At 40.7% G+C, this 23602-nt stretch overlaps 1 protein-coding gene across 1 annotated transcript in view; it reads left to right on the plus strand.

The window, feature by feature from the left end:
- The first annotated feature begins 1297 nt into the window (after window positions 1–1297).
- MOXD1 (monooxygenase DBH like 1) overlaps window positions 1298–23602 on the plus strand; it is a 50338-nt gene continuing 28033 nt past the window's right edge. The window contains exons 1-4 of the mRNA XM_015623327.3: window positions 1298–1683; window positions 14534–14680; window positions 16126–16293; window positions 16642–16725. Coding sequence (XP_015478813.1) covers window positions 1405–1683; window positions 14534–14680; window positions 16126–16293; window positions 16642–16725 — 678 coding nt within the window. The 5' untranslated portion in view covers window positions 1298–1404. The remainder of the gene's footprint in view (window positions 1684–14533; window positions 14681–16125; window positions 16294–16641; window positions 16726–23602) is intronic.

Here is a 23602-nt window from a genome sequence, read left to right on the forward strand (position 1 = left end):
GAGTCTGTACCTTTGAAGTTACTGCTATAATTGGAAGAAAGGTCACACTAATCTATTCCTTCTAAAGATTGCTTTCATTTCACTAGTATCTAATTATATTTTTTTCTCTCATTTCTTATGATGCCTTAGGTAAAAGTAGTTTTTGCTGTTTATCCTTTCATGAGCATTTTCTTTTCTAGAAGTTGTTTTGTAGTTTCATATACCCCTCACATCACAGTGGGTGGTTGTATTCTGGAAACCCCAGTGACACTTGTGAAATATTGTCATGCAAAAGCCAAAAAAAAAAAAAAAAAAGAAACATTACTGATTTCCTTTACATACTAGTTTGATTGTTTTTTTACTGAATTAAAATGCAATTTTGGTTGAGTACCAGGCTCTTTCTCTTGCATTTAAATGTGAAGAAAACACATTTCACACGGCATAACTTCCTTTTAAAACCTATTTCATACAGCTCGGAGCTTTCAAGGGCCAATATGACTCCTTTTGGGCCCTAACCTTCCTGTTTTGGATGCCATGCTATTTTTTGTCTCCATCCAGATCTGCAGCGAGAGGGGAACATTCCTCCAAAAGCATCTCTCTGCTCGTTGCTCTCGCCCCCGCCATGGCTGTGGTGCTGAGAGCAGGGGAAGGGAAGGCAGTTTCTGCTGCGGGAGTGTTGGGGACCGCATGGCAGAGCTGCCCGAGTGGCGGTGCCGCCGGGCACGGGGGTGTCCGGGGACGCGAGTGCGGTTTCGAGATGTGCTTTTGTAGCCGTCTCAGTGCACACCTCTCGGGGGGGTCTTCATTCTTCACTTACAACGCAAAAAGAGCTCTCCCGACGGGGGATCACCTGCTCAGCTCCATCAGTCCGCCGCACCGTGCGCTCGCACTAAGTGGGGAGGCGGCCGAAAGTGGGGAAGCGCTCGTTTGCCTCCGGGCTTCCTCCCGTGGAATTCTTCCACCAGAGTTAAGAGTTGCCGAGGGGCCGGGGAGGTCTCCCGTCCACCGCCTTCCCTCCGCTTCCCCGGTCGGGAGAAGGATTTGGGGTCGCTAACACAAACTCCGACCATCTTGGCGAGCAGTCCCCGCGGCGAGCCCACGGCAGGTGCTCCCGGCGCGGCGGGGTCAGGCCCGGCCCGACGTGCGGCCGGGGGAGCCGGGGGCGGCCGCCAGCGCCGGGCCGGGGCGGGAGCGAACAAAGCGCTGCCGAGGGCGCGCTGCCCCGACGGGGCCGGCGCGGTGCCGCCCGCAGCGGGGGCGGGGTGACCGGGGCACCCGGCCCCCCTTCCCCACACACACACACACACACACACAAATACACACACACGCACAGACACACGGACACAGACACACACCCCCGCACCCGCACACCGCACCCGGGCACACGCCGAGACGCACCGGCGGCCGCTGGTGCGCGGCGAGAGGATGCGGCGGCTGCGCCCCTGGGCGCTGGTGCTGGGCGGGCTCCTGTGTGCCTGGGCCGGGGCCGGGGCCGGGCCGGCGCTGCGGAGCTACCCGCACAGCGCGGTGCTGGACGGCGCGGGCGCCTACCGCCTGCGCTGGGGCCGCCGCGGCAGCGCCCTCGCCTTCCGCCTGGAGGTGCGCACCCGCGGCTACGTGGGCTTCGGGCTCTCGGCCAGCGGCGGCATGGCCTCAGCCGACATCGTGGTGGGAGGTGTGGAGAGGGGCCAGCCCTACCTGCAGGTAAGGCCCTGCTCCTTCCCCTCGACCGCCGACCCGGGTCCTCTTTGTCCGCCCACCTTCCCCCCGCTGTCCCTCTCCCGGGATGCCCTTCTTTCCCTGCCCCGCGTTTCTTCTGCAGACTTCTTGCTCGGCATCCCTGTATCTCTTTACTTTTTCCTTCCACTCTTCGGATTATCCCTGTTCTTCTGCGTTCCCTTCTCCTGGGGGAGATACTTCTTTTCGATCCGCTTCCTGCCGACTTTCCCTCTAAACTTCTATATGGATTTCGTTAAAGGTGTCAGGTTTCTTTCCTCCTTATGCACAAGATATAACAGCTCTATTCTCTCTCCTTTGGGCACTCTGTGCTACCTGCCCACTGAGCCTAGACCCGCGGAGGAGAGGGGTGGGAGGGCAGAGTCTCCCCCAGGAAGGTGTGGCACCTTTCCCCTCACCCTGCCAGAGCTTGGCAGTCCTGGTGCCGCCTGAACTTGCTCTTTCTGATCCCACTGGCATGAGGACAACATCCCGCCAGCTTCTAAACGTGTTGGCGTCCCCTTCTGCTGGCGCACAGCTGGTGCTGCTCCTGTTCTTGGTGTTCCTCCTCTCCTCACCTGGAAGTGTTTTGACCCAGATGTTGGAAAGGATTTGCAGAATAACTACTGGGAGGACTCCTGGTAGTGTCCTTGGTTTGAGGTAAAGCAACCTCAGAGGTGCCCAACTCTATGGGTATAATTTTCTTGGGATGTTTCTGTAGTAGTCTTGATATAGTCAAGGCTACGTCTGGGAACAGGAGTGTGGAACAGAGACCTTGCTTGTGCTTACAGCGAGTCATCCACTCCAAGAGGCACTGGTGGCTGGTGGAGCAGGGGCCATGAGAGGGGAGGGGACCCACACCTGTGGTCCCCTCTCGTCAACCTGGGATCCAGCCGGCAGGAGGTGCTCTGGGGTTGGGGGAGCAAGGACAGCTTGTCCCAAGGATGACTGTAAGGGGAATCAGGCTGGGAACGACATCTTGTCACCCCCAGCTGCTTGAATAATAACTCAAGAGACGCAATTCAAGAGCAGAGTGGTTGTTAAGAGTATGCTCTAGGAGAAGGCATCTGTCTTCCCTTCATTATGTTAGAGCTAGTTGATCTTTGAAGCTGCTGCTTAAATTTTAAGAGGTTTTTCCTTAAGAAATCAATTTTCTATTAGCAATTTACCATAAGAAAACAAAATGCATGATATTATCTCCCTACTATTTGTCAAGGTTTTATAAAATCAAAACTTTTCCAGAAGAATCGAGCTTTTAGTATAAATATTTTCCTTTTTAAAATTTCTTATACTTTTTCTTTCCCCCATTAGTTTGCTGTATGAAGTTTAGGCAAAGATTTCCTTAAGTTCAGACCAGTGATTTTCAGACTATTGCTTTCTCTATATTTCAAAATGAAGATATTTTTCCTTGAAGCATAAATAAAAGAATAATAATAGTAAAAAAGCCCCACTCTAGTCTGCTCATTGAGCAATGAGCTCTTCACTCACAGAATGAAAGGCTTTCTGAAAGGCTCTGCAATTTTGAAGACGCACCTATTAACCATTAAAAGAAACCCAGTTTTTTTCCTGGTTAGTTCATAGATCCTGCTAGGGTAAAGCAAGTCCTTTAGAAAGGCATCCAAGCCTAGTGTAAAGACATCCAGTGGTGGAGGATCTATCATTTCCCTTGATAGTTTGTGGCACTAACGAGTCTCTGCTGTTCCTGATTGCCAGGATTAGTTTGTCATGGTATAGCTTTCAGCTATGTGTTTTCTACTATATTAAAAACTCTACTCCCCCTGCATACCGCCTTCATAAAGTTATTTATATACTGCAATCTAGGCAATCAAGTCACTCCTCAATTTTCTTTTTTGTTAAATAAATAGATTGAATTCTTTAGCATCACAGGACATTTCCCCCAGCACTCTAAGCATTCTTGTGGCTCTTTTCAGCACTCTTCACAGGTTTTCAACATCCTTAAAAATGGCCCCATACTGACTCTGTTCTTCCACAGGTTTCATCCATCAGTATTCTGTTACAAATAGAGACGGACTGCAGCAAATGCCTGCTGATACAAACCTACTGATATTTTTCCTGAAACACCAATTTAGCATATAATTTGTTATGCTAAGAGCTATGAGTTATTTGGTTGCACTTTTGAGTAGGTAAAACACAGAAGAAATACTTTCGTTGTGCTTGTGTGCCACTTGAGGCTTGCTCCATCCCCATTCCTTCTTCAGTTCTAGTTAGCATGGTTTCTTTCTAAGCTGAACTTAGGTTTTTAAAAAGTTGCTCAGTTTAAATTTTTCCATGCTTGAACCAGCAAGGAACAGCCAGAAACAAAGATGATAAACAAAATTTATTCCAGAGGCTTTTTCTGGTCAGGCAGCAGGGATCACTAGAAAATGAACAAATTGTTCTAGGATGTTGTTTCAATAATAATAATTTACTGGACAAACAAATACAGTTAATATTTTTAAAAATACATTCTGTGTTAAGTGTATATCATCATAATTTAGATTATTTACTACTGAAAAAGATTTTTTCATAGATAGCACCCTTGAAAGTATGTGGTTTTATGCCTAGCTGCACTCCACGAAATATGTACACCCTATAATGAATGAACCTACTTTTCCTTTTGGTTTTAGAAAAATGTTTTTATTCCATGACCATCTGTTGGAAAATGCGCATCGTGGTCTAAACTCTTAGAGGGGTCATTTTTTGGTTTCTTTGAAAGTTTTGAGATGCTTGTTAGTGGCCTGATGTTCAGATGTTCTGAAACACCTTTATAGCCTTTCAAGTGGGCATTGAAATTGCTGATCCCTTGGGTCAATTTTGCCTTTTTCCTCCCCAAATTCTCTCTCCTTCTTTAAAAATAGAAACTGTTCTCAGAGGTAAGAGTTCTCTTCTGGGAATAAACATGTAAATATAGTTAGACTACAGCTGCCAGTTAGGGTAAAAGCACACACTCCTGTCTGTGGAAGATCCATGCATTGGGGTAGAGGAAAACTGCCAGATAGTTTTCAGAGAAAAGAGAGAAAATGTTTCCTCTGTCATTTATTCCTCATCCTCTCAAGAGCAAGTAAATGCTATTCCCACCATCAGCAGGCAGTGCTTGCCTTGAAAAAACCTGGTGGCTCAAAGTCCTGGATATTCAGGGTTGAGTTTTTCTTTCACAGTTTTCAGTGTATCCTGAACTTGGATGTAATGAGCTGTTTGTTTTGGTTTGCTTTACCATGTTTGAGCTGTATTTAATCTGAAAGTGTGTCTGACATAAGGAAAGGCCAAAACAATTTGGAAGTCTGTGGCTTAGTTTTGTCTAAATATATCAAGATGAAAAGTGTTACAATGTCATGAAAGAAGGAGAACAAGCTTTCATGGTGTACCAGAGTAGTTTTTTGAAGAGTGTTGGAATGATCATGGTCGTTTATTGTCCTAACGTGTCAGAAGTTTGATATTTGAAATGGGAACCTGAACATATTTTGGGAGGATTCAGAGGACATAGCATGGATATGTGTATACATGCAGGCATGACTTAGTGCTTTGTCGTGAGGGAAGCACCTCCACCGAGCAGAAGGAGAAAAAGGAGATCAGTGAACAGACTTTCTCACACATTACTGAGAGCCTGTGGTGTCAGAGTAGCAGATTGTGTGGTGTTTGGCTGAGCATGTTTGAGAACAAGAAGGTACCAATGGGGGTCGGTATTGGAAGGCTGGGAGCTGCCTTTGTCTCTATAGGGAGGAGTTGGACTTAGGAGAGTTCATACTTAGCAAAATGTTACCTTGAAATATTTCCATGGTCATTTGCAGCATGTGTTACTTTTCATACAAGACCTTGGGGCAGCCTTAGATTTTGCATCTATTTTTTTTCATTCTTTTTTTTTTTTTCCTTTTTATCTTTTTTTTTTTTTTTCCTAATGCATCTCTTTTGTGCTCATGAATTGACACAGCATGCATTTTCTTGCTAGACCCATGCCTTTTCCTTGGTCTCCACCCCTGTCTGGAATTGTGCATCCCCACCCACAGCACGTAGCTGCTGAGAGCCCCATTTTGGGGAGAGTAATCCTCCTTGATGAATGCCTATTTTGTGCAAGTTATACAAGAGGGTTGCATTGTTAGAATCTTCTGTTGAACTTGCACAAAAATAGTCCCTACTCAGGGTGAATAGGGACTGTGTGTCACTAAAAAGTACTTTATTATTCATTAGAGCCTTGCTTGTTAACTGTCACCCAAACTAAAGAATATCTGTTATCAAATGTATCCCATAGAGTTAGCTTAATTGCTCACAGGGAAGTACTTGGAGGAAATTTTAAAGGACAGAAAACAGTGAGCATTTTCAGTACTTAACGATATGCCGCTTTTAAGTGCACTCATGCCAACAGCAACAAAAGAAGTGTTTGGAAAACAACTTGAAAGGCACCAACAGAGAGATGCGAAGCGAGTGCCACACTGACATATCTCAGTCGGTGTTTTGTTGGAGGTATTTCATGCCTTTGGGCATTGGGGCAGAATCTCCAGATGACTAATGTCTCCCTCTTGGCTTCAATGAGCGGCATAAAGAGACACTCCAGTGTACATCTCCACTGGCTGGGTGCTTTGTAGTTCCCTTTGAGAGGTACAATAGTTAGGACAAGGAAGCAACAGTTGGTGAACAAAAGATGAGAAGAATTCTGAAGCTTGTAATTTGCAGGCCTTCGGGGGACTGTTTTCAAGAATTTGGTTGGGATTGTTTTTCTTTTCTTTTTTCTTTCCCTTTTTTTTTTCCCTTTATTTTTTGTTCTCCTTTGGATTTTGGAAACACTAAGAAAATGAAATTTTCTCATATCTCTACAAAAATATGGAATTTTAGCCACTGTGAGTGATGCAAAGGCTTAAAATAATGGGGGGATAATTTAATTCCCAATATAAACAAGTATCAGAGAAGCAGGAAAGGGAAGAAGGGAGATTTTCTGAGGCAGATCCAGAAATTTTGGTAACAAGTATCCCTAATTGTTGCGCTTGAAAATCCCCTAAATATTTCTAATCTTCCTCATAATTGAAGTAATTAAAGTAATTAAAGCCAGAAAACTTGTACTGGATAAATGTAGCTCCTGTGTAAGGAATGTTCCTTGTGATAAAGTGCAGTTCTAAGATTGTATCATGAAGTATCTCCTCAATGATTTTCTTTCCCTTAAAACACTTTGCTACATGTTTTGTCTAGTCTCTTTGTGCTGGGACAGCCTTTAATCTAGCTTTATATCTTCTGATATAACTGGAATAAACTCTTAAATTAACATTTATTCTTGATGTAAAGACTTGTATAAAGCCTTGGGACTCCACTGCAATGTCAAATTATCCAGGTCGATATGCAATATCATATTTCAACCCGTAGCCACTAGTGCCTTTTACACCTTCTTGTGCTAAGTTAGACAGGACTCCACACTTCAGTGTTTTCATTTGTGTGCAGAGAAACTGATATATGTTTTACTTCTCAGGAATGTCACAGAAACAAAGGGATGCCACTGCCAGCTGTAGGCCACCCTGGGCGGCATTTAACTGGATATAAGAAATATACAGAAGTGTATTCAAGTGACCCAGTCTGAATGAGAAAAGGCATATTTCGAAGTAAATAATTGTTTCACATATAAAAAATACAAGCCCTCTTTTTTGTGAAGAAAATACATGAACATGTGCACACATATATGCAGGCATTATCCGTTTCTGTAAATACACAAGTGGAAATGTACGTCTTTGTGTATATGTGTATGTCTGTATATAAATTACAGACACACACAGAGTTATTTGTTAGAGATAAAAGTTTTCTGTCCTTGTCAGAGTTAGTAGTGCACCTGAAGTAAATAATCCACACTCTAGTGTATGTCAGCCAGTTTAATAGGAGTTGTAGCAGGAATTATGTACAGCTTCTCAAAACTGCCTGCATGAGTGAGATCCAGGCTTCCTAGCAGGGACTGAATCACTTCATGCTATTCTGCTGTGTAGGTAAAAAAGCAAAACAAAAAAACCCAACCACCCCTCACCCCCCAAAACCCCACCCACCCAAACTACCAGAAGCAAACAAAAAAAAATCCAGAACAAAAAAAACCCAATGCAACACGCCCCCATCCCCCCTCAAACTAGTAAATCAATTATAAACAGACTGCTCATGGGACAGTGGCTGTGAACTTACTGATCCTAGTTACTTTAGAAACTTAACTGCAACTACTTCATTGCTGTTGCTGTTCTCTTTGTTTGGTTATTTTTTCATTTGCAGCCAGTCTCAAGATTGGTGCAGTCAACTGGAATGCTCTCAAGGTGTTCTTACACAGCACAGCGATGCTTTCAGGCTCCTGCTTCATGTTAGATTGCTGTGAGTGGGCTCTGCTTTTCCCCAGCATACGAGCATGCTAAAATCTTTGCCTGAAACTCAAGCTGAAATTTATTTGAGGTTGCAAAACAGTTTGGTTTGCTTATTTGTAAACTCATGCTCTGTTTGGTTCTTGCCAAATACAGTGTAAAACCAGCTTCTTTTAGGTGGTAACATCTAGTGTGTACTGGAACCTTGAGCAGCAGGATTCCATTTAAATTGAATGCAACAATAAAAAAAGAGAAATGTTAACCACAATTATTTTTTTGGAAACCCAGAAAGGCATAACTTGGTGCTTATTTCAAACAAATGTTTCGTTCAGTTATTTTCCTTACCGTAGCAGTCTATCCACCCTATTTATACTAAGATAAATCCTCTCCTGCACCAACTTTCATCTTTCATACAGCTTCATGATCCTTTTTGCTAAGCTTCTCTTTGGTCCTGGTCATTGGCATCAGCTTGGTAATTTGGGGATTGTCCTAGGGTGACTTTATGATGCTTGTATCCCCAGTCGTCTGTTCTGTTTGTGCTGGATATTAAGTTCTGCACCTTTAAAACTAGATCTGCGAGTGAAGCAGGGGAGAAGGAGAAAAAGTGGATTGTCTGAGGTGGCTGTATTCAAAAATACAAGGATAAGAGCTCCTGGACTGTGCTGTCTGCAGCACAGACAGCGGGACAGAGCTCTCCTTTGCTGTTAGGTTTTAGCTAGCTGAGGCAGAGAATTTCCCCAGACTGTGGCTTTTCTTTTTATTGGAACTGATCAGCCCTGCTCTGGACTGAAAACCCAGAGCACTGGGAGCTCACATCTGTAGCCCACCAGGGCCTGAGAAGCTGAGAAGCATTCCAGTGCCAGAGGGAGTGATAAGAGATTGGACAAGCTGAGCTACACCCCATGACAAGGACTTTCTGAACTTGCCATCTCTTTAGAACAGCGACATTAAACACTTTATTGCTTAATTTTATTCAATTTTTTTATGCTTGTGAATACTCTGTGTGTTAAATAAACCATTTTTTCCCACTTTTTTCCAAGGAAATCTTTTCCCAAACCAGCTTGGGGAGGGGCCAGTTGAATCTGCTTTCTAGAGGAACCACTTTGGAAGTTTCCTCCCAAACTTGCCCTAAGCCAGGACAGGGATGTTTCAACTCTGTGGGTTGGCTATAGAACATCAAGGAGGACAAGTTGAAACACAGCTTGTTTTTCTGTCATTTCTCATTCCTGACTTGTCCCTTTTTTCATTTTTACGTGTTAGACTGCTGCTGGAACAGCAGTGATGGCCCAGTTAGCAAAGGGCAGCACACATAAATTGGGGTGACTGAGTTTCTCGCAAGCTGATCCCACAAGGCGATTGCTGGATGGGGCCACAATCTGAGAATTATTTTATGTTCCTTGAGGTTGAAAGGGGATATATATATAATTTAGGACAGGAAATGGATATCATAAACAAAACAATCTTGTACATTGTAAAGATCTGGGGAGGGGGTCCCATAAACACCTGTTTTAGTCTGTGAGGACAGCTGGCAGGGCTTTTGGGGTCAGGCTTCCCTCTGCAGCTGTGCTTGCATTCTCAAAGGAGAAACCAGCATCCTTTCACATCCTTAAGAAATTACTCTCCCTGACTTCTGTGGAACAGAAATCAGAAACCATATATACCACAAAATATTTTTTTTAAGAAGGAGAGAGGCTAATGGGATCTGAAAAACAGTATAACATGATCTGCCTCACATCTGGAAAAGAGCATAAAACATCTTGTAATGTCAGGAAAATTTTTCATTTTCCATATGTTGTTTCAACTTTTAGGTAATGTGAGGAAGGAGATACTTAATTATTTGATGGACTGCACAACTTAGTCCAGAGTTCAATATGCGATTTTATGCAATATTATCAAAGGGAGTACAAAATGTAAATGTTTCATATGTAAGTAATTTACATAAGTAAATCCTGAAATAGACATCTTTATTATTATGTAGCATGACCAATAACACTTCTGGAGCTTTTTTAAACATTTAGTCTTTAAATAACCAAAGATAATAATGCTAGAAAAATATAGTCACTTCAATCTTCTATTTCACTAATTCTTATACTTTGGTAAAGCTGATATGTAATTTGAAAAAATTCTCTTCGTTAAACATATCTGGTTTTTTGTGTATAAGAAACTGGAGAATCTGGGTGCAAGTACTGAATCAGTACATAAATCCATATTGTGGATTTATCCACACACGTGAGCATTTCAGAAATCCATCTTTCAGGACTTGACGATTATTGTAGATCTGTTGGGACTTGTCTTAGTTTGAAAGACAGGTGTCTGCTAAGGCAGGAGCCTCCCTCCAAATTATTATAATTTTGAAATTAAGGGACTCTCAGACAAAGCTATGGGGGTAGGAATGTCAGTTCTTTACTGGTGTGTACAATAAAGCAGACAGCAGCAGCTCTGGCACTCACACCAAGCAGAGCAGGCCCCAGTGACCCCTCCGGGCCGCTGTCCCCTCACTGCAGTGCCGGGCACGGCCGCCAGGGGGCGCTCGTGGCTCCGGGCGGGGCAGGGATTCCTCCAGGCCGGCAGGGGCCGCTGTGGCGCGGGCTGGACCCACACGCGGTAATGGCGGCTCAGCACAGACAGGAAGGGATGGGAGAGGGGCTTTGCTGCACAAAACCCCCTGGGACAGCCGGTCCTGGTGTTCCAGCAGCACTTATGGAAATGGCAAGATGTCTCAGCAGGCAGGGGGTGTGAGGCTACAGTGCAGCAAAAGCTCGGAGCAAGCACTGAAGAAGCAGTGGGGCTGGGATAGTGGCAGCCCGGCTCCCAGCAGGGCAGGGAAAGGCGAGCGCAGGATTCCTGGGCACAGGGGCAGATGGTGATATGTCCCTCTTTTAGAGAGGTGGGTGTTAATAAGGTCCCAGTGAGTGGCTGCTCTCACGAGCAGAGGATCACCCCACAGCAGAAGAAGCAGGACTGGGCTGGGATCTGGCAGCAGAAGCAAATTCCCTTCTCCAAGCATCATCTCGGACCGTCCTCCTCTGAAGCCAGCAGAGAGCCCACAGCTGCCCCAGCCCCATCCTTTACCTGCCCAATCCTGCGGTATCTCTGCCTTTAGAGAGAAACTCCCCAGTAAGAGAAGTGCAACTACATGCCCTCCTCCCCTGAGCTTGGCCACCGGTTGTGCTTTCTTAAGTTCCCAGTTGTTAATGTTTCCTAGCAACTTAAGGGAAAAAATTCTATGGGTAAAAAGGAACAGAAGGAAAGAAACGTAATTCCCAACAGGACTCCATGAAATTCAGGGGACTTGTATCAGTATGGTCCACCCTACAAAAGATACAGGTTTTCTAGCTAACTGTGTGGAGTGGCAAAACCAGATTTGTGTAAAAAAAGATTGTACCATGTTAGAGCCTTTTCCTGCTTGTTGGGAATAAACTGTTCCAGTACGAAGCTCATTTTAGAACGATCTGTGATAGATATCAAAGCACTGTGATGCTGTGGATTAAAACATCCCACTTCTTTCTTTGCAGAATTAAATAAGTGAAACTTGTGAATTTGGATGGGCTCTTTGTTACAATTGTATGGACCTGAGAGAGTTTCAAATTAAATTTATGTTTCCTTAGTTTAGCTGTAGCCCAAATTCCCACCTTACCCCGTCTGGCCTCTGATAGATCCATCCACTGCCCTGTCACTTTACAAAGACCTTCAGAGATGCATAGCCTTCTCCTTTGACTAGAAAAAAGAGTGGAGTGTAGGCAGTCCAAATGTGATGGTTTTGATTGCATTTGCACAAGGACTTTTGGCAGCAGGACTTCATTTTTATTTTTCTATTCTGAAAGGAAGCATAGAATATGTATAAAGTACAGACACATATCTACATAGACAGATCTAATTTTTTTTTACTTTTCCAGATTACAGATTTTTCTAGATTGAAAAAGATGAAAAAGATGTGGTATCACAGATTGTCACTGTCAAAATTTTTAAAAACCTTTTGTTCATTCTCTTTTGTACACAAGTACATCTTAAAGGGTTTTAAGCATTGATGAGTAAATTGGGCAAGACTACATAGTTTGACTTAAAATCTTCTGTGTAAACAGAGAGAGATTCATGTAGTTACTGGACAATGTGGCATTATTTTGCTTTAAAAGTGGAAAACAAACTGTTTTCATGTGAGAAGCTGAGCAATCAAATTTTGAGTTGTTCAGGGTTTTTTGTTTTTGCTGGTTGGTTGCTGTTGTTGTTTTTTGTTTTGGGCATTTGTGGTCTTTTTTGGTTTTTTGGGTTTTTTTTGTGTGACATTATTTGATTTTATTTTTATGATGAATATCTGGATCATTTTCAACAAAGGAAGTGAAAAGAGCATTAGGTACATCCAGCCACAAAATAATTTCAGGTGAAATCACTGAAGGTAGCAAGGTTCTGTTCATTTTTGACAGCAGGGGTAGGCAGTCAGTGCCTGAGCAGCCGCGGTGTGGGTGCCCAATACAGCTCTCATCCCACGGGGAGCAGCCTGTCCTCTCTGGGGGCCTGGGCTTTGGGGCCACCTTCCCCAAAGCATTTGCCAGCAGCCACAAATTGAGTCCCTTGTGGTGAGCCAGAGATGTGACCTGTCTTTGACTGTCCTCCAGGTGAGTGGGATAATTATGCTGCCACGTTATCAAGGCATATCTGAGCTTATACCTTAATTACAGAACAACTTTGTGTTATTTTTATATTCTTGCCTCAGGCTCATGGAAATCAGGACTATATCACAAGGGGTTTTTTTCTTCTGGTTAGAGATGTGTCCTCTATGCTTGTGATGAAATGGTGAAGCTCACCACAAAATATTTGAGTATGCATGCCTTTTCTTCACATTTCTCAGCTTTCCTTCACACTGGTTTCAGGCAGAGATTTTGAGACTGTTCACATGAGCAAAAACTGCTCTTGAATTTGTATTCCTCAATATTTCAAAGTGTGGATGCTTTCACTAAGAATGTCTTCCTCCAATTTAAGGTAACATTTAAGCACTTCAGTAAAAATTGATGTTCACAAGGTTACATTTCTTGTCTTGACAAACACTAACTTAAAGATGGAAGTGGAGATTCCACAGAAGAGCGTTTTCAAAGCAGGAATGGTATTGTGTATAGGCAACACACTGCCTCTTTCCAAGTTCTGATGCAGGGCTAAAATGGAGTGTTTTGATCCCATCTATCTTCAAAGAACCGTCACAAAACAAGTCTTATTATTTCTGTCTGGAAAACAGCAAATTCCAAGTTATTTCTCTAAACAAATACAACTCATCAGTTCACTTTATTTCAGGTCCCAGGCCTTTGTTTTGCTCTTCTTAGTGATTATTTTTCCATTTGCCTATTCTCTCATGTATGTACTTAATCATTTGTCATTGTAAGAGGCGGTGACAGGAAAAGAAGAACTCTCTGGTGTCTTGCCCACACACAGATTTCTAGGGTGGAATTAAGTTTAAGATTACAGCTCCTAAGTGACCCTTTACTGAATTAATGAAATTTCATTTATTTTTTACTGGTATCAAAATACTTGGGCATAACTTTTTACTGTTTTTCAGATTGGTTACCTCAACCTTAATGAAAGGGGAAAGCTAGAAATCTCCCCAGAAGTGAACAGAGGTCCAAACAGCTACAAAAAATGCCTGCTAGGACCAGACAGTGCTGCATTATTTTGCAAAGACACCACACAATTAATGGTGTCTGCCAGTAGCCTGTTTGACATGACAAATACATTGGTTAGTTAAAAGACCCTTCCCCACCCCAAACCAGGCAGAAACAGCCCAAAACTCAAAGGAGAGGGTGACCAGAGGAGGTACATCTGAGGCAGTGAGCGGCCAGCCCTTCCTAGGTGGCCAGGGTGGGAGGAGAGGGAGTGATGGGTCCCAGCTGCACAGGGCTGCAGGAATCCGGGGTGAGGAGGTTAATGACCTGATGTTGCTGCCATGCTACTCCTTTGTGCAGGGCCTCTGCAGAGCCCTGGATGGGAAGCATCTTTCTTACAAACAGCTCCCTTGCCTCTTCCAAAACCTCAACCTAATCCCAGCAGCTTTTGTATGAAATGAGCACTTTTCGTGCTAGTTAAGCCCTAGGGTTTCTGGTTCCAGTCAATGTTCATTCAAGAGGTTTGTTTTTTGTGGGAAAGAAAAAAACAGGAAAAGTTGTGGAAAAAAGGAGTGGACACTATTGTTGATGCAAATACTAAGTGAATTTCATTCTCTCTGTAATTTCTCCTGGAGTTCATGTTATCCCAGTTATGATAAATAAAGCTTTTTGGTTGCTGGATCCAACTTTTATTTCTGCAGTTACATACAGGCAGCATGTTGCTAAAATTACTTAAGACATTCTTTATGCTGTTTATCGAGGAGGATTGCTTTCTTGGAGATTTTGTATAAAAAATAGTTCAGTGTCACTTCAAATTTATTGATTGATTCAAAACTGACATTGCAGAATTTTATGTTTTGAAAAAGGCTTCAGTAGCAGACATAGAGTTGCATTTTTAATATTAGATTTTAATAATGGGCCACCTTTCTTTTATAATAGGATTATTTTACAGATGAAAATAGAGTACTGAAAAAGGACCCTCAACAGGATTACCATCTTGAATATGCCATGGAAAACAGTACACATACAATACTGGCTTTTAGCAGAGAGCTGCACACTTGTGACACAAATGACAAGAGCATAACGGTAAGAGTCTCTGACTATATGTAGACAGGTGAAGTAATTAACACCAGATAAATGTATATGTGGTTATTAAGCTGGTAATTAAAATCTCATTTTAGTAAAAGGACAGAATTAGAGAAATTCACTTTCCAAAATATCTGTTTGCTCAAATTAACTAGGTAAAATATTTGTGCTAGTTTTATTAAACTGTTATGTTTAAATTTCAGCTTTCTTTGTTCTTCTACTTTAATACATTATGTTCTGTAATTTCTAACAAGTGTCATAGGACTGAAATAGATACCTCTGGGCCATCAAGTCCCATATGTCGTTGTTAAAACCATTCAAGTAAGGCCAAATTGAGAAATACTTTTAAGATTATGCACTAACTTGTAATTGATCTTGGAAACAGATTTTTAAAGAAAATTGGAGAAGATATATTTAAAGGGTCTGTTTGTTTTATTTCTTTATTTCAAACTAAAAGTGAAAAAAAAATTATGGTAAAACTTTCCATGGTAAAATAATTTTCATGGTAAATTCTTCTGTTGCCCTAGGGATTGCTGTGCTATTTCCTAAGCATAATTTTAAATTACATGAAGCTGATGACTTCGGTATTGAAAATGACAGATAGGTTAGAGAGATTTGCAAGGCTTTCTACGCTTTGGCTTGTTTACTGCTTCTTTTGGAAGCATTACTATAGGAGTAAAACACTATATTCATTGTCTGTGTTTTTACAATATATGCAATTATAGCAACAAGAGAGGCTGAAAATGCAGGAAGCAAACTCCACCTGTATAAACCACCAGTTTTCCAGGCAGTCAATGGATCTCTGGTTTGCACACCTGCTCCAAATTCTCAGTATAATTTAGCATTTTGAGACATTTCAGGATTTATTATAGCACTTTGTCTCAAGGGTCATTATTGTAATCTGAGAATGGTTTACAGAGAACTGATCTGTGCAGTGGCTGTAGATTGATTTTTAAGACGTAAATCTGTTCTGTAATTGAATTAATTGATACAATGGAAAATTGTTAATTTTCCATTGTATCAAAGGGCAGCAATTCACTGAAGGTATTTATATCTTCACAGACCTGAGCCTGGAAAATGTTTGGGGGGGGGGAAACATTCTGGTTGCTGATCAAATAAGTAACATCTCTAGAAAAATGTTTGTAATGTATTTAGTTGGTTACTTCTTTATGAGTCACTGCTATTTGAAGATATGATTTCAGTTCACAACATAAGTAAGGAATCTATCAGAGAACAATTTAATTTCTCTGTATTTCAAATTAAACTATTGAGTATAAACCATTATTTATTTCAAAGGTCAAGTTGTGCAGGTAGATGACTGCTCGTCTGGAATACATTGTCATTGTTTAAATACACTGATGTCACAGGTATTGTAGGAATTACAGGAACTGTGTAAGGAGGATGTTGCTCCTATCCCTTGTGGACATTTTGCTTTGTTTTTTCAGGAGAGCACAGTGCGGGTAATATGGGCCTACCACCACAAAGATATGGGAGAAGCAGGTAAAAATTACCATGGATCTAATCGTGGTACAAAGAGTCTGCGTTTGCTGAACCCTGAGAGAGAGGAAGTCTCATCTGCCTCTTTGCCATACTTTGACTTGACAAACAAAGACGTGAGTTACTCCATGTTATGGGTTTCTGTGGAGATGGGAGTAAGGTGGTAGCCAAAGCCTTGGACTTCCATAATGGGTAGTGTGACCTTTATGTATAGATAAAATATAGGGAAGAAATTCTTCACTATGAGGTTGATGAGGCATTGGAACACGCTGCCCAGAGAGGCTGTGGATGCCTCATCCATGGAAGTTTTCAAGGGATGGGGCTTTGAGCAACCTGGTCTAGTGGGAGGTGTCCGTGCCCAAAGCAAGAGGATTGGAACTGGATGATTTCTAAGGTCACTTCCAACCCAAACCATTCTGTGATTCTATGATACTACTGTGTTCTTGCCCTTTTTATTAAGACAGGTGCCTGTACCAGACAAGGACACAACATATTGGTGCCAAATGTTTAAGATTCCTGTACAGCATGAGAAGCATCACGTGACAAAGGTGAGTGATTCAGACTCAGAAAGTTTAGAAGAATTTAGATAATAATTACACTTCAAATCAGTTCTTGCACTTTTGAAGTTTTTTTCACTGCTAACTGAAGGGAAACCAGGACCTCTTATCCATATTCACAGATATGGATCAAGTGTTTGTGTATGTGTGCCCAGAACCTGGCTCAGGTGTGCCCTGACAACTGGGAGGCACAGTGACAGACCCTCTTTTTTGCAGATCTTTTCTCCTTCATCCTTTCTCCCTTAAGAAAATGAGATTGAAAATTATTTCTGTCTGTAAATATTTCTGGCAAGGAAATTGTCTAAAAGCATGTTACATCAAGTTTCTACTTTTATATAGGAATTTAATTAATTTCTTTCAACAAATAGTAATTTTAAACAAAAAAAATAATTAAATGGTGATGTTAGTTCAAATAAAGGGCCAGGTTCTTATTTGATTCCTGTCACCTTTCTTGTGATGATCAATGTGGAGCCAGGTTACATCACATAGGAACACACACCAATGTTTTCAGCAATTTAAAACCTAAATATTATTAAAAAAGAAATTAACATTGTAGTTTATTTTAAAAATAATGAAAATGTTTGAATAAACATTCACACAAGGCTCAGCAGGACCCTACGTGATTTGAAAACCCACATGCATGAACGTGTTTTCCTATAATGCATTTTATAACTTTTCTGTTATAAATTGAAAGCTTAAGAGGGCTGAGGGAAAAATGTTTCTCACATTTCTCCCCAAAAACAATATACTGGAGACCTTATAAACCAACAAATTCTTATTTTTCTAATGTGCTGAAGATAGCATAGTGAGATAGTTCTGGCCCTCATTTTTATCTTTCTTTGAACCCACAAATGCATTAAGTGTAGAATTCTGTTTCTTTTTTTTTTTGTTACAATTGTCAGTCATTTCTTCAGTGCATTCAGTAGTACTGAAATTTTAAATTAATTCAGAGAACTTTAACATGTGGTCTCAATGTCTGTATGTATTTATAATGTCTGTATATATAAATAAATGTAGTTACTCTGAAATATTGTGTGTTTCTGCAGTTTATCAGAATGAAAAATTGCAAGGCCCAAATTTCTGCCTTTGGGTACTTGATCTTTAATCACATTTGAAATTTTTGACAGGTACTTTCACTGTGTGAAATGGAGAATTTGCTTGTGTTATAGTATGTATGTCAGGATCCCTAGTTTTCTGCTTTCAAGTGAGAGACCTTCAAAATGGCAGTATCATAATCAAACTTTACATGTTAAATTTGGTGAAAGTTGTAGATTCTTGCTGTTCTGCTAAAAAGTTCCCTAGAAGTATTCATTATTCATAATTTCTGAATTTATTTTATAAATGCTTTGCATGGCTGCACATATAGTTGCACAGTCTTTAAAAAACTAGTGTTTGGTTGAAGCTAAAACAAGATTTTAGCTCAGAAATACGCTGGCTAATTTTTCAGAATAATTTTATATTCTTTATCCTTACAATAATGGATAAAGAATATTAAAGTTTTAGAAATTTTATTTTCAAATCAGCATATTTTTTATAAAGTTAAAAATTAGAGTAGAATCCTCAGTGATTTTTCCATCTTCAGAAAAGCAAGAAAATTTCACATTGTTGTTTACAAATTTTTACAGAGAGAAAAATGAATACAAAAAGAGAGTAGATTTAAGTAGGAACACTTCCTTAGCCTTTCTTTTCAGGGGCACGACTTAAATTTTCCTTTAAGTGATGTTTTTAGATGCCACATAGAGGGTTGTTGTGGAATTGTATCTATGTGCTCTTGCAAACTGATTAAACATTTCCTAAAGCCTACTCATACACAAAGGATGGGGCTTATGGTTACTGGGGAAGATATTAGCTGTGCAAACAGAGCTTGAGTTTCACAAAAGGGAGGGTGGATGAACTCTTTGGCCTGATCAAACTCTCTGGGTTAGTTAAATACTTACATAGATGTTGATTCTGGATTCCTTCTGTAGCACAGTTTTCACACAAACTTCCATGTCTTACTTTTACAGACAGAAAAAGAAGGTGTAGACATGGTACAGATTTGTCTGTGGCATAATTTAGTCTACTACAGTGGAGTAGATGTGAGCTGGCTTTGGCCATTTCTGTGCTCCTGTGTGATTTTGTGGAGCGCTGAACTGCTCGGTTTGGCACTTGCTGGACTGTGTGTGCCATCAACAGTGTGTGTTTAGCTGCACTGATGGGTAAATCTGCTGGTGATCTGAGGTCTCAAGTAGGTGCAACAGCCACAACTGGAATTTTTTTCCTACATTCCACTGTTCTCTATCATTTCTTCCTCTTGAAAATTGCTCTGAGCACTTTATTATAAAGTACTTTTTAAATATCAGTTTCATCAGGAAAGCATGATGTTTTAATGAAGGAAACAAAAAAATGAGACCTGTCATTAAAGGTAGACGTCAAAACTTTTAATTGTCTCTTGTTAACAAATACCAGATTCTGAATTTAGATTCTGAATTTAAAAGGATTTTTTAATGCCTATTGAAGATGCATTATTTAAACAAAATATTATGCTTTGAGCCAGAATATATTTAAGGTACTTACAAATATGTTTTGTAAATACAATTTAATGGTGCCACAGCTGGGTAACTGATAACACTTGGATTTTAGGGTTCACCTGTAGTAGTGTTTTAGTCTCTTCTGTTTGCAAAAGATGAAGAAATAACTAGTGCAAGAGCTCTCAATATTAATCAAAGATAAATTATGTAAGATCTTAGATATTTTCTTTTTCTTTACATAATATTCATGTTACTTTCGGGGAATCACAGGAATGGGAAACAGCATATTTTCATTGATCATGCTCTACATGATATGTAAATTGTGCAAGAGATAAGATTGTAATCTTCTGTTCATCTCATAGGTAGAATAAGGACATGGATAAGTAATTTCTCCTTATGCTGCATTTACCAATGGAGAACAGATCTTCACTGCAATAAGGGGGCACACATCCAAGTTTCGAACTTCTCTGTTAAATCTTTTGTTTCACATTTTTTGCAACATTCTCCTCAGGGAAGAGATTGTGTCTTCCTACATGTCCCTACAATGCTTTCTGTTTCTAATGCCTCCGGGAACTTCAGAAGAGGCAACTCATAATAACATGCCTGCTAAGAAATAAAACAGAATAAGACAGTTTCTCAATAGCTGTGCATAATAATGACAATAGCTGTCCAGTAAACAGCCAAAACCAGGCACTAAGCTGGTTTTGTGGCTCTAATTGTTTGCATCACTCCTCAGCTTTAAACTGCCTACCTGGCTGAGTTGTGTCTCCCTGAAAATTTATTAAACTTCTAGAGGATTTCCCTGTAGGGCATTTTCTATTAACAGAACAAATTATAAGTGTAATAGGCAAATTTTGAAAATAATATAGGCTGAACAGATGAAGGGGATTGCTTGGAGGTAATAGCAGGCATTCAGATCAGGTATTTGCAGGATGGCCCTGCAGTGGTCCCAGAGTGGTGGACTTTGGCTGCTCTTCACATGGGAGAGCACATGGCTGCCTGTCTGCAAACTCCTGCAGCTACGTGTTCATTGGCCTGTTCTGCTGCTCTGAGCTTCAGGCAGTGGTGTGTGCCTCAGGCTCACTACCCAAGGCATTTTCACTTTTCTCACATGCAGAAGTTAGCTGGGAGTTTTCTCAGAAGTAGGTTTCTTAGAAAAAAGCATTCCACTTATTATCCCAGATTTTCTGGCGATGGCTGTAAGACTATGTCTTGCTGGAATTATTTGCAGATTATTTACAGTTCTCTGTAAATGTCATTATTCTGACTGGTCCTGAATGTGCCTTTTAATGACATTCCTAAAGAAAATTATTTGGTTTCACCAACTGCTCCTCAGGAAAAAGCTCCCCTCCAGCAGAAGCTCTCAGAAGGAAGGAGAGTGGGATCTAGGGGTAGAGCATACACACAGACAGGTCCACACACCTACGTCTGCATGAAAATATTTCTGTCTCCCTGCTAAAGCCATGCTGAGGGCAGGTCCCTGGGTGTGGAGAGCTCGCACAGGCAGAGACACCACTGCACTAGGGCTGGGAGCAGGGCTGACAGAGACAGAGATGATCGTCCTGGGAAGCACACCCTGAAAATGAGTCTCTGTAGCATCCTCCTCCTTGTAAATTATCTAGTTTATCTCTTTCTTTTCACTCATTCAATAAAAAAAGAAAAAAGAAAAAAAAAGTTATTCAGTGGCAGCAGACTAGATCTTTGAAATCTTGTCATTTTTGTATTGTTGAGGTGTCTGATTTTCATAATTATCACTGTGTGTGGATATGTGTGTGCTGACACACATCTCTGTATTTTAACAAGTTGTAAGACTATTTGCTGATAGTTAATTTTTTTCTGCTTATTTTCTGAATTTATTTTTTCCTTATTGTGAGCAGCCATCATGAAGATGTTTACCAGCATCAAGCAAGTGAAAATTTGTTTCATGTTCATGAGAAGTTCTTCCCAGTGTTTCAGTAAATACACATCTTGCTTTATATTCAAAGCTAATTCTTAGCTGCTTTTTCTACTTGTGGTTCTACAGATGCAGCTCTTTTATTATTAGCTTTAGTTTAGGTTTCAATACTCCATGTCTTCTGTCACTTCAATTTAACTGTATTGCTTATTCAAATAACTGCATCTGCTAAGGATTCATTACTTTCTCTTCACAGTTATATCAGGTCTTCCACGTGCTTGACTGGTATTTTTGCTTCAATTAAAAGACCTTAAGATACAGTGTTTCTTCTACTGTCTCTAGATTTTCTGTGAATCCTCTAGACCTGTGGTCTCCCTCTCCACCTGACAAATCGTTTAATACTGTGTGCAAACTGCAAATTTATAGTATATAATGGTGAAAGAGTGGTATGTATATCCTACATGCCAGACATGCCATAATCTATTTGTGTGAAGCTTTTCGGCATAGCATGCCTGTGCTAGTTCCAGCACTGTAAATTTCCCCCCTATGTTTTCTTAGTTTCTTTTAAAAATACTGTGTTTTCCTCAGGAAAAGTAATTCCCCAGGCTTCATTAGTAATAATCCCCTACTCAAAAACATGACAAATATTGAAATTTACTCCAAGAGTGGGAAAAACATTTTATGTAAAAAGAAACCCCAAGATTGGGTAGTACAGTCACTTAGCTGTATCTGCATGTCTTTTCTCTAAGAATAACTAATTTTTCCTTAGTTCTAAACTTAATAGGTTGTTTCAAAACTAGTATAGTCAGAGGAAATACCAACAGAAATGCTGTGACATGGCTGTGCCCAAGAGCTTAAAATATTTCTGGTTCTGGAAAAGAACTTTTTCAATAGGACACCCAGTTTTAGAGGGCATTTGGGATTGGAAAGGAGGATAGTAGTTGCATTTTGTAAACTCTCAGAAGTTTTGGTCCTTGTATAAAGCAGTTCTTCCACATGCATTATTTGAACCTACTTATGGGAATGGTATGAGCAGGTTTAGCTCTGCTGAAATGGGGAAGAAGCCCCACACTGGAGATTAAGCTGTGTGGTCAAAATTCAGTAACTCTTCAGTACAACTCACTGATACTCTGGCAACATATTAAAGACAGTAATTTTTCAGCCATAGAGATGGGCTTCCTCTCATCTAACTTGACTTATCTATTGTTCTGAGCCAGCTGCTTAATTTACCTTACAGTGGCAAAACTGGCTGTTTGTATCATCCTAGAGGAGCTGTCATAAATGTATGAGCTCAAGCATCCTGCGTGTGGTTTGATCTCTCTCTCCACTGATGGATGAGAGAACCCAGACCAGCAGCCTGTATTAGATAAGTAACTTCCAGATGAATGAATCAGGGGAGATATATCCCAACCAAAAAGGTCAGGGGAGAAAAGAGACTGTGAGAAAAGCAAAAATTGCAAAATAATGCTTTTTTTTTTTTTTTTTTAATTTGCCTGGGGGGAAAATGATCTTTTCTCAACCACAGCTTTGTGTAATTTTTTTGCACTAAGCTTACGGTGTGACTAGTGAAACAGGCTAATCATATAACCAGAATAAAACTTAATTATTTTGCATTAGTTGAGAAGTGTTACATTAGGCATATTTTTATATCAGCACTAAAGTTTTCCATTGCTGATCTCCTTAGAAGAGGGAGTCTCTTTTCAATTAAAGAAAGGCCTGTATTAGAACAGCAGCAGCTGCCAGTTAATCTTCATGTTCTGTTTCGGGGCAAACTGATAAGGAAGTAAAAAACTCCAAAAAACTTGTTGCCAAGGGTAACTCTGTTTTTTGACAGTGGAATGCTTTAGTAATACCAAAGACCCCAGTGTGAAAATACAAAGGGACTCCAGTTTAAGAGACTGATTGATTGGAAGCCAGAAGGGCAGCTTGTAGCCTGCAGTACCTAAATGAGGGCACTGATTTTTAACTTGAGTGATACCAGACAGTAACGACTTGTTATTCTCTGGCCTGAACTTTTACATTTTGCTAAATGTGATAACTCTAGTGAATTGCATCATGCAGCCTGACATAAACAAATGCTCTGTATTTTCCCATGCATTCCCCTGCAAAGCAATTTCAGCCCCGGTAAATTAGATTGGCAGCCAAACAAGCATCTTACGCTGCAGAGCTTGTAAGCTATCTGCCCTTTGATCTGCAGGGCTGGCTTTTCAGTGCAAGCCTGAATTGGCCCATAAGGCTTTGCAGTGCTAAAGATTCATGCAACTGAGCAGGCTGAAAATTAAAATTTTCCCAAGCTCTGTCTGAGGAAATAACAGAAATATAGTATTCTCTCATATTCTGCTAAATTATTTCATATGCAAAATTGTTTAAGGTATTACTCCATTTTATGACCACAGATTAAATTATGTATGACCACAGATTTTGCTGTCTTACCAAACTTTATATTTCTTACATATTTTTATTT

Source organism: Parus major, chromosome 3 (assembly GCF_001522545.3).
Source record: "Parus major isolate Abel chromosome 3, Parus_major1.1, whole genome shotgun sequence".
Lineage (NCBI taxonomy): Eukaryota > Metazoa > Chordata > Aves > Passeriformes > Paridae > Parus > Parus major.